Source organism: Erythrolamprus reginae, chromosome 7 (genome assembly GCF_031021105.1).
Source record: "Erythrolamprus reginae isolate rEryReg1 chromosome 7, rEryReg1.hap1, whole genome shotgun sequence".
In the NCBI taxonomy this organism is placed as follows: Eukaryota; Metazoa; Chordata; class Lepidosauria; order Squamata; family Dipsadidae; genus Erythrolamprus; species Erythrolamprus reginae.
This window is the reverse complement of record NC_091956.1, coordinates 72,574,165-72,586,179: the sequence shown is the minus strand read 5'-3', so window position 1 is coordinate 72,586,179 and position 12,015 is coordinate 72,574,165. Positions and strand designations below refer to the sequence as shown.

Genomic DNA, 12,015 nt, shown 5'->3' with positions numbered 1-12,015 from the left:
GAGGACACACGGAGAGCAAACTGGGAAGAGGAGAGGTGGAAAACCCTCCGTGAAAGGTTGAGGACACACGGAGAGCAAACTGGGAAGAGGAGAGGTGGAAAACCCTCCGTGAAAGGTTGAGGACACATGGAGAGCAAACCGCTTTCGGAGACTGCTGGGGAGCTGCTTGGCTGTTTTAAAAGGTGACAGCCGGGCTGGGGGGCTTCCCAGCAACCTCCCAAAGCCAACCCGGAAGTTCGGGTTTGGCGTTCGTATCATGAAAAAAGTTCGTAAGAAGAGGCAAATTTTTTCTGAACCCAGGGTTCGTATCTCGAGTTGTTCGTAAGACGAGGGGTTCGTATCTTGAGGTACCACTGTATTTTATTTTGCAATAAAAGTTGCTTATAAATACATGGTAAATTGTTAAATTTTGTAACAATCATACCAATAGTGCTCAGGCTTATATATCACAATACAGTGTTCCCTCGATTTTCGCGGGTTCGAACTTCGCGAAAAGTCTACACCACGGTTTTTCAAAAATATTAATTAAAAAAATACTTTGCGGGTTTTTTCCCTATACCACGGTTTTTCCCACCTGATGAAGTTATATGTCATCGTCAAACTTTCGTCTGCCTTTAATAAATATTTTTTTAATAAACTTTAATAAATGAACATGGTGAGTAATAATCTAAATGGTTGCTAAGGGAATGGAAAATTGCAATTTAGGGGTTTAAAGGGTTAAGGGAAGGCTTGTGATACTGTTCATAGCCAAAAATAGCATATTTACTTCCGCATCTCTACTTCGCGGACATTCGACTTTCGCGGGCGGTCTCGGAACGCATCCCCCGCAAAAAGCGAGGGAACACTGTACTGCATTCTAACTACTGTTCCACCAGGACTCCTCAAAAGAAGCTTGTATTTCACTTATATATTAACAAAATGTAATTTACACTGATATTCATTATTTGGTATATCATACATATAAAATAAATAACCCATTTTTTTCTAAATATCCACAAAATTGTATACTACTATTTTAAAATACTACTTCCATTTGTAAGTCTTTTCTCTGATCCAGTACCTGAATTACCGCATTGCAGAATTCAAAAGAATTCATAAATTGTACAAGAGCTGGAGAAAGTAAACAGTCATCTTTTAGAAGACAGTGCCATTCTTCTCCATTATCTTCCAGCTTTGTAGGCAAAGATGAATATAGACCACTTAAGCCAGTTGCTAGCACCTGCAAGATGAAAGAGAAAGAAAAGACAAGAAATACAGATTTTTTTGTTTTGTTTTAAACAGAAATTAATAGAATTTTGATAGGAATATGTTTTCAGTTTGTGCGAGGTTAATTCCAGTAATCTAAAATACTTCCTCCCAATAATTGCTATTATGCTGTTGAATAGCATCAGACTTTAGGCTAATGGCAGATTTATATGCACATAATGTTAGCACATGAAAAGTATTTCCAAACAAATTAATGCAAAGATAACTTTCCCTGTTGAAATATTTGCAAAATAAATAATCAACAGCTTGCAGGACTTTTTTTTAATCAACAATAGAAAAGTAGTAAGGGGCTTGATGGCTATTTACTTCATGTTACAACATTTCCATAGTTGTGATAACTGGATCAAACATTTAAATAGCAAACAGAAACACAATCTCTATGATGCAACTATGGCTCCTTATAGAAGTCTATTTATCTGATTTATATTTCTCAATGTTCATCTTTGTAAACAACCATATTATCCAGGAAACACATCAGATATGGACAATATAGAATGTGAAAATCTTTTTTCCTAAATTTTGACAATTTTCTCCCGCAATTTACATTTTTACGTATCTCTTTATTTCAAAATAATAGGCTAGATAGTTCTTTTAAAATGAGTTTCACTCATCCAACAATCTGCCTTTATTACAAAGATAAAAAGACAAAAATAATTCTTGTTTTTTAAACACAGAAACACACATATGCCCATAGCTGAGAGAGAAAAATTGGTATTTATTAGTTACCTGTCCATCTACATGCATACAATTTTGAAGACAAAAACAAAAATAAAAACCATAACTCATAAAATGCCAGTTTCGTAAGAACTTGCTAAAATTCATTTGGAGTAGTTAAAAGAGAAGGTTTGTTTTTCTACAGGAGTCAAGTATTGGGGAAAAGGAATCCTCAATCTGAGTATTGCATTGGCAGTTCTGTGTTAGCAAAAACTTCAGAAGAGAAGGATTTAGGGGTAGTGATTTCTGACAGTCTCAAAATGGGTGAGCAGTATGGTTGGACAGTAGGAAAAGCAAGTAGGATGCTTGGCTGCATAGCGAGAGGTATAACAAGCAGGACGAGGGAGATTGTGATCCCCTTATATAGAGCGCTGGTGAGATCACATTTGGAATACTGTGTTCAGTTCTGGAGAACTCAGCTACAAAAAGATATTGACAAAATTGGACGGGTCCAAAGACGGGCCACAAGAATGGTGGAAGGTCTTAAGCATAAAACGTATCAGGAAAGACTTAATGAACTCAATCTGTATAGTCTGGAGGACAGAAGGAAAAGGGGGGACATGATTGAAACATTTAAATATGTTAAAGGGTTAAATAAGGTCCAGGAGGGAAGTGTTTTTAATAGGAAAGTGAACACAAGAACAAGGGGGCACAATCTGAAGTTAGTTGGGGGAAAGATCAAAAGCAACATGAGAAAATATTATTTTACTGAAAGAGTAGTAGATCCTTGGAACAAACTTCCAGCAGACGTGGTTGGTAAATCCACAGTAACTGAATTTAAACATGCCTGGAATAAACATAGATCCATCCTAAGATAAAATACAGGAAATAGTATAAGGGCAGACTAGATGGACCATGAGGTCTTTTTCTGCCGTCTGTCTTCTATGTTTCTATGTAAAAGCAAAATATGTTGCCAATTCTTAATTTTTTGTGCATTTGCTTGGAAGAGTGCTTACAAACTTATTCGGGTACCTAAGTAACAATTAACCAAACCGAGGAGGAAGGAAAATAAGTTCTAGACTGTCGAGTTAATGCTTCAGAAATGTTAATTTGACAATATCTCTAAGTTTGATGTATTCTAGTCATATAAATAAAGACATTAACTTCCCACCAATTTATTTTGCAAATGTGTTAATTTAGCAGCTACCTCTTTTTCAGTAGGCAATTATTTCTGAAAGCTGTCCTTCCTATCATTTTTATTTCAATAAATAAAACTGAGCAACAGAAGAATGGTCTTCGTTACTTCCATTATTTTTTCTTTCTCACTCAACTCACATAGGGAACATTAAAAAGAAATGTAAATCCAGGCCTTCCATTCTAGCCACCACAAGTTCAAGCAGGGATGAGAGCTGCTGTCCGGACAGTGGGGTAGCGAAAATGGAGTTCCAACCTGTTGTGGTTAGCTCTGGCCCTGCTCCTGCCCCAAGGACTGTGGATGTGGGGGAGACATCCACATGCTGCAGGCCTGTTTTGCCCCCCCCCCCCGGTGGAATCTGATGATGAAGGCTCCTCTGACCAAGAAGACATGAGTGACATGGAGGAGGAGAGTGGGGCAGACAGCTCAGAAGGAGATCAATTATCTAGCTCCTCCTTGGATTCAGAACAAGAGTTAATGATACAGCCACACACGCGGAGAGCGATGCACAGGCAAGAACAACTGAGAGATTATTATCAAAGAAAATGAGGCCACCTGTGGTTGGGTGGGGCTGTGGTCATTAGTGAGGCTGCTATAAAGAGCAGCCTGTGGGTTTGGCCATTGTGGAGGATTATCTGATCATTGTGTTTCGTGACTGCTTTACTGACTTTGACTTTTTTGTGCTGATTTTTCCCTGCTTTGAAACTAAACCAGAGCAAAGTGTGTTTCATTTTGTGAAAGAAGAAGGACTGTGAATTGCCTCACAGCTGCAAGCTAAGTATCACAGAACTGATAAGGGACTTGTACAAATTACCAGTTTGTTTGGAGACGAGTGCTCTTTGCTATACCAAAAGAGGGCTTGGTTTAAGTGAATTTTCATTATAAAGAACATTGTTTTGAATTTTCAAACGTGTGTGTGTCTGAAATTTGTACCTGTGAATTTTGGGGAGGATTCTGCCAGAGAGCCCGACAGAACACACCCCAGAGCACCCAATTTGCATTGAAAGATGTCAAAAGAAAATGCAGGGCGTCCTGCATAAGTTACTCCCACACTGTAGTAGTAAAAAATTTGGTAGTCCTTCACTGAGTTCAAGGTAGCTCCTCCCTCTGAGAATTATTTTATTTATTCATTCATTCATTCATTCATTCAAATTTTTATGCCGCCCTTCTCCTTAGACTCAGGGCGGCTTACAACATGTTAGCAATAGCACTTTTTTAACAGAGCTAGGCTATTGCCCCCACAATCCGGGTCCTCATTTTACCCACCTCGGAAGGATGGAAGGCTCAGTCAACCTTGAGCCGGTGAGGAGATTTGAACCGCTGACCTACAGATCTATAGTCAGCTTCAGTGGCCTGCAGTACAGCACTCTACCTGCTGCGCCACCCCCGGCTTAATATGATTTGATTATATACTGGGTCTCCAAGCTCAACAGACATGGATCACAACAGAACTGAGTCGGAAGATTCCTCATCATATTTTAGGATATGGGAAGTGGGGGCAAAGTTTGCTCTTAAAATTCAGCGAACACAACGTTTCTCCTTCAACAATAGCCACAACGGATGAAGGTGACAACTGGGAAAATCCAGCTCACCGTGCATTGAATTTTGCTGAATGTTAGAAAGATTCCACGTGAAATCATCATAGCTGATAAAGAACTGACAGTGGAAAATATTATCTAATTTATCTCAGGGACCGCCTTCTGCTGCACGAATCCCAGCGACCAGTTAGGTCCCACAGAGTGGATCTTCTCTGGGTCCCGTCAACTAAACAATGTCGCTTGGCGGGCCCCAGGGGAAGAGCCTTCTCTGTGGCGGCCCCGGCCCTCTGGAACCAACTCCCCCCAGAGATTAGAATTGCCCCCACCCTCCTTGCCTTTCGTAAGCTACTTAAAACCCACCTCTGCCGTCAGGCATCGGGGAATTGAGATCCTCTTTCCCCCTAGGCCTTTACAATTCTATGCATGGTATGTATGTATGTATGTTTGGTTTTTATATTAATGGGTTTTTAATCGTTTTTAGTATTAGATTACTATTGTACACTGTTTTATTGTTGCTGTTAGCCACCCCGAGTCTCCGGAGAGGGGCGGCATACAAATCCAATCAATCAATCAATCAATAAATAAATAAATAAATAAATAAATAAATGCTGCCACGACCCACAACAATTTTGTATACGATAAGAAGTTGCAATACTGCTGTATGTTCAGAAAATCTACCAAAGTATACTATAATAATGCTATTGACTACTTTTTTAAATGAATATTATGCTTAGATGTTGTATATTAAAACTTGGTGTAATTTAATTAAAATATTGAATTTATTGCCTTTGATACTGGTCCTACTTGGCTTCCAAGTCACTGAAGGCAATTCCCAATTTATCTATTGAAACCAGTGCTGTTTAACTTTGCCAGCAGCAAAATAGATTTGGGAGGTATTTTGCATGCAAAGCACAGCTATAAACTGTGCTGGTGGGAGGACAATTTACTATTTTAAACTTCCTTGTGGGATGACATTTCCAAGGTCAATTCTCTAAACCCTAATTATAATATCTAGCATTGTTTCTTATATATGTGAGCATGGATCTTCATAATTACTAACTGCTTCCAGAGGCAGAACATATTTATGAAGTCAGAGAACATTATAGCCAGCGCATGACATGTTTGCCAAATAGAAGTAACTCCCATAGAAACATTATCGACAAAATTCAAATACTGTGCTGTGTCTGGTTTGATTAACCACAGTTTATTAAATGAATCACAATTGCCTAGGTTCATACAATATGCTAAGCGATAAACCATGTTGTATAAATCACAGTAAATGGATTCTCATAATCTGCCACTTAAAAATCAAGCAATTTTATTGGCCTTTTGCCTCTTCCATGCCCATTTTTTAAAATGCATGTATCTTTTGAAGAGAAAGTCCTTCAACTTCTAAAATAGCATGTACAGTGTTCCCTCGATTTTCGCGGGGGATGCGTTCCGAGACTGCCCGCGAAAGTCAAATTTCCACGCAGTAGAGATGCGGAAGTAAATACACTATTTTTGGCTATGAACAGTATCCCAAGCCTTCCCTTAACACTTTAAACCCCTAAATTGCAATTTCCCATTCCCTTAGCAACCATTTAGATTATTACTCACCATGTTTATTTATTAAAGTTTATTTTAAAAATATTTATTAAAGGCAGACGAAAGTTTGGTGATGACATATGACGTCATCGGGTGGGAAAAACCGTGGTATAGGGAAAAAAACCCACGAAGTATTTTTTAATTAATATTTTTGAAAAACCGTGGTATAGACTTTTCGCAAAGTTTGAACCCGTGAATATCGAGGGAGCACTGTATATCCTAAATAAATCTAACCAAACATGTTAAATATAACAACATAATTTTAAGTTGAAGGGTACAATCAGGAACAATTTGCTCCATTTTGTATTTTTTTAATTATACGGAAATATTACATGCAGCATAACATTTAACTGGAATTATTTATTTATTTTTATTTATTTATTCATTTGTCCAATACACAATACATATGGAAGAGAATAGACAGGAAGTAATATATATATAAAGATAATATGTAAAAATAGAGAAGATATATGAAAGGAAGAAAATATATATGATATATGAGATAAAGGAAAGACAATTGGACAGGGGACGAAAGGCACACTAGTGCACTTATGTATGCCCCTTACTGACCTCTTAGGAACCTGGAGAGGTCGATCATGGATAGTCTAAGGGAGAAATGTTGGGGGTTATGGGTTGACACTATTGAGTCCGGTAATGAGTTCCACGCTCCAACAACTTGATTGTTAAAGTCATATTTTTTACAGTCAAGTTTGGAGCGGTTAATATTAAGTTTGAATCCGTTGCGTGCTCTTGTGTTGTTGCAGTTGAAGCTGAAGTAGTCATTGACCGGTAGGATGTTGCAGCATATGATCTTGTGGGCAATACTTAAATCATGTTTTAGGCGGCGTAGTTCTAAGCTTTCTAGACCCAGGATTGTTAGTCTATTTTCGTAGGGTATTCTGTTTCGAGTGGAGGAGTGAAGGGCTCTTCTGGTGAAATATCTTTGGACGTTTTCAAGGGTGTTGATGTCCGATATGTGGTATGGGTTCCAGACAGATGAGCTGTATTCAAGGATGGGTCTGGCAAAAGTTTTGTAGGCTCTTGTGAGTAGTGTGAGATTGCTGGAGCAGAAGCTGCGTAGGATCAGGTTAACAACTCTAGAAGCCTTTTTGGCGATATTGTTGCAGTTAGTTCACGTATTGTTACTTCACTTTAATCAGAATTAGATTATGCAGTTGCACCCATTGGGAAATGATAAACCCAAAATCTGAGGCATCGTTCTGAGTTTTCTCAAGGGGAGACCAATGCTTTCATAAACTGAAAATATCATTCTTATAAAGCTGCATATTAGAGATATTTAACAATTGAACAGCTCTCAGGAATGATCTGTGCTCTTTTTATTATAGCCTCGGGTTTGCTACTTTTATTGTTTGTCTCACTCCAACTCCTAAGACAATTATTCTAATTATTTTGACAATAATGGATTGAAGGTTACAAAATTTAGCTTTAATCTTCTAAGTAAAAAGTCTTCCTAAAAGTTAATTGGCAAACGTAGGTGTGTACCCAAAGGTATGGATACAATAAAGGTATTTATCACGAGAATACCTTTTTAAAAACAAGTACGGTACTTTATATATCTATTCCTTTAAACAAGGTTTCTCTAGGCTAAAAATGCCTTTATGGAAAATGGCATTGGGGATTGGAGAGATAATGGTTCCAATTTATTCTGCATTTTATGAGATTTTGGAATAATGGATCAGAGGGAAAAAAAAGATATAAGGAGTATTACAAAATGCCTGGAAGAACTGGAATTGTTTAAAAAGTCTGAGAGCGGATATGATAGATACTTTTCAAATATCTAAAAGAAGGCAATAGAGAAGACCATCAAGACCTGTTCTACATCATCTCAGAAGGCAGGACGTAAAAATAATTAATTTAAGTTACAGGAAGGCAGATTTTGGTATTGTAAGAAAAAAAACTTCTACCACTAAGAGTAATTTGAAAGTGGAACTATTTCCTGGAGAAGTCATCATCTTCCATCAGTTCAAGCAGAGAATAGGTAGCCATCTGTTGGCAATGCTTGATCTTGGATTGTTCCCTTAGTTTGGGGTTAGGCTCCCTGTCTACATGGACCTTTCTAACTACCTAATTACATCCAAAGTCAATATTATACTGATGTTTAGGATTAGCAGTATTGGAAAGCGCTCAAACAGTAATTATATTGGGTTGGAAAGAAGCAGCAAAATGGACGATACAGAATTGGTATCGGTACATGGTGGACCACATTCACTTTGAAATTATGGAGGTAAGGATGAATATGTACAATGAAAATAAACAGAAGAAACTGATGGAACGATGGGAAATGGTGAGAGGTTATATGACAAGTAGAATTTGTGATCTAGCCATAAAGAATAAATTAGAATCACTCTTTGATATGTAAATAAAATGCAGATCCTAGCTTAGAAGAATGTTAAAGATGTTTGTACAGACCCTCCAATTGGTGGTGGGGTATGTATGTTGTTAGGTGGTGGGTGCACCCTTACAGGGCACTGTTTTATGTTGTATGATGTGCAGTCTGTGTGTGTAACATAAAAATATTATTTAAAAAAAAAGACATTTCTTATTAATAAAATAACTTGGGTTGGGAAGATTAAAAAAGACAAGTTGATGTAAGTATAACTTGCAATATTAAATATTTTTAATTATTTAAATATGTTTTAAATATTAGATTTGTATTGTATATTGTTTTCTATTACTGCTGTGAGCCGCCCCGAGCCTACGGAGAAGGGCGGCATACAAATTTAATTAATAATAATAATAATAATAATAATAATAATAATAATAATATCCTGAATTTGAACCTATTTATATTGTCTGAAATGTGTTCCTGGGGGGAAAAAGGAGAACTGTTCCAAATACCTTGTCTGATCTCCAATTTCTACTAAAATGAGTGCAAGCATATGATAGCCACAATGTACTAAAAAGACAACAGAATTAATTCCTAATGTTTATCATCTTTGTTCCATAAGATCAACTTCTCCAGGAAGAACATTACATCACACTAAGAACACTGGTCACTTCATTCCGACTAGAAACGCCTCGTCATACAAACTTTTTGAGATACAAACCCGGGGTTTAAGATTTTTTTGCCTCTTCTTACAAACTATTTTCACCTTACAAACCCACCGCCGCCACTGGGATGCCCCACCTCTGGACTTCCTTTGCCAGCGAAGCACCCGTTTTTGTGCTGCTGGGATTCCCCTGAGGCTCCCCTCCATGGGAAACCCCATCTCCAGAGTTCCGTGTTTTTGTGATGCTGCAGGGGAATCCCAGCAAGGGAATCCCAGCAGCGCAAAAACGGGTGCTTCGCTGGCAATGGAAGTCCGGAGGTGGGGTTTCCCATGGAGGGGACCCTCAGGGGAATCCCAGCAATGCAAAAACGGGCGCTTTGGCTGGCAAAAGGGGTGAATTATGGGCTTGCACGCATTAATCGCTTTTCCATTGATTCCTATGGGAAACATTGTTTAATCTTACAAACTTTTCACCTTAAGAACCTCGTCCCGGAACCAATTAAGTTTGTAAGACAAGGTATCACTGTAAATGTAATGTAAATACACTGAGCATGTACAAGTGAAGGAGAATACAGTGATCCCCCGCTCGTTGCGAGGGTTCCGTTCCAGGACCCCCCGCAACGAGCGGGTTTTCGCGAAGTAGCGCTGCGGAAGTAAAAACACCATCTGCGCATGTGCAGATGGTGTTTATTTATTTATTTATTTATTATTTGGATTTGTATGCCGCCCCTCTCCGAAAACTCGGGGCGGCTCACAACAAGTGAAAAGACAATCCAATACATTAATCCAATTAATTAAAATATTATAAATTTAAGAAAAACCCCTATACTAACATACACACAGCGCTAGCGAGGAGCCGAAGATTGGGGGCGGTGCGGCTGTTTGCCGCCGGCATGGGGGGCTTCCTAGCAGCCCCCCAAACCCGGGTTGGCGGTCCGGGGGGCGCTGGCTCTCGGCGCTTTCGAGCTGAGTCCAGGAGCGAATTCGCTTCCGGACTCAGCTCAAAAGCGCCGATAGCCAGCGCCAACGAACGGCTTGTCCACGCTGGCTCTCGGCGCTTTCGAGCTGAGTCCGGGAGCAAATTCGCTTCAGGACTCAGCTCAAAAGCGCCGATAGCCAGCGCCAACGAACGGCTTGTCCACGCTGGCTCTCGGCGCTTTCGAGCTGAGTCCGGGAGCGAATTCGCTTCCGGACTCAGCTCAAAAGCGCCGATAGCCAGCGCCAACGAACGGCTTGTCCACGCTGGCTCTCGGCGCTTTCGAGCTGAGTCCGGGAGCGAATTCGCTTCCGGACTCAGCTCAAAAGCGCCGATAGCCAGCGCCAACGAACGGCTTGTCCACGCTGGCTCTCGGCGCTTTCGAGCTGAGTCCGGGAGCGAATTCGCTTCCGGACTCAGCTCAAAAGCGCCGATAGCCAGCGCCAACGAACGGCTTGTCCACGCTGGCTCTCGGCGCTTTCGAGCTGAGTCCGGGAGCGAATTCGCTTCCGGACTCAGCTCAAAAGCGCCGATAGCCAGCGCCAACGAACGGCTTGTCCACGCTGGCTCTCGGCGCTTTCGAGCTGAGTCCGGGAGCGAATTCGCTTCCGGACTCAGCTCAAAAGCGCCGATAGCCAGCGCCAACGAACGGCTTGTCCACGCTGGCTCTCGGCGCTTTCGAGCTGAGTCCGGGAGTGAATTCGCTTCAGGACTCAGCTCGAAAGCGGCGAGAATGAACGGCGTGGGCGGGCGAAGGGCGGGCGGCAGCGAGGAGTTTGCGTGGGCGGTGGGGAAACTCCTTGCTGATGCCCGCTGCTCGCCCTCCCGCCAGCAAGAGGGGGAAGACCCAGGGAAGCCACCCAGCAGCTGATCTGCCGGGCCCCATCTACGCATGCGTGCCCATAGAAAAAGGGCACGCATGCGTAGATGGTGTTTTGACTTCCGGGTTCAAAAATCGCAAATTACCCTGTTCGCAATGGTTGGGGACGCAATAACCGGGGGATCACTGTATATCAAAGTTTTATGACAACCATCACAGAATTGTATCTCCTACATCAAAGTAAGCTTGCCAGAAAGATATAGATTATTTGCAAGATCTTGCCAGAGGCAACTAGATATATTTCAATTTAGTGTTTTATTCTGGAATTATGAAGCTTATCACAACTACTTGGTGCACTGGTTAAAATGCAACATTGTCAAGCAAACTCTATCCACACCCTAACAGGATCAAGGTTGACTCAGTCTTCCATCCTCAAGGTCAGTAAAATGAGGACCAAGTTTGTTGGGGACAATATGCTAACTCTATAAACCTCCCAGAGAGTGTTGTAAAGTACTTTTGTTATTGTTTCCTATGTCTTTTTCCTTCATTCCATTTCCTTCAGTGGCCTTTTATATAAACATTCTAAGTTTACAATTAAGATCTGTATCTCATATTTGTTCTGAAATATGTTTATCTGCATAATATTTGTTATATGAAATAAATCTATTAATTAAATCTGAAAACAAAGTAGGCACTTACACTAATTGGCCAGAAATCAGCATGAAAAAATACAAGAAGTTTAATGCTATTTTATATCTAGGAAAAATATCTGTTGAATCTTCCATAAAAGAAAACTCAATCAAAATTTTGGAAGATGAACGAGAGAAAAAAAGCAATTATGATAAACTATTTGTCATTCAATGGGGTCACATTACCTACTACCCTGTTTCCACCAAAATAAAACATTCCTTGATAATAAACCCAATCGGGCTTTTGAGTGCATGGCAATAAGGCCAAGCGCTTATTTC

At 40.2% G+C, this 12,015-nt stretch overlaps 1 protein-coding gene across 1 annotated transcript in view; it reads right to left on the bottom strand.

Moving 5' to 3' along the window:
• FHIP1A (FHF complex subunit HOOK interacting protein 1A) overlaps positions 1–12,015 on the bottom strand; it is a 105,490-nt gene that overhangs the window by 54,161 nt on the left and 39,314 nt on the right. The window contains exon 5 of the mRNA XM_070757818.1: positions 1,061–1,219. Coding sequence (XP_070613919.1) covers positions 1,061–1,219 — 159 coding nt within the window. The remainder of the gene's footprint in view (positions 1–1,060; positions 1,220–12,015) is intronic.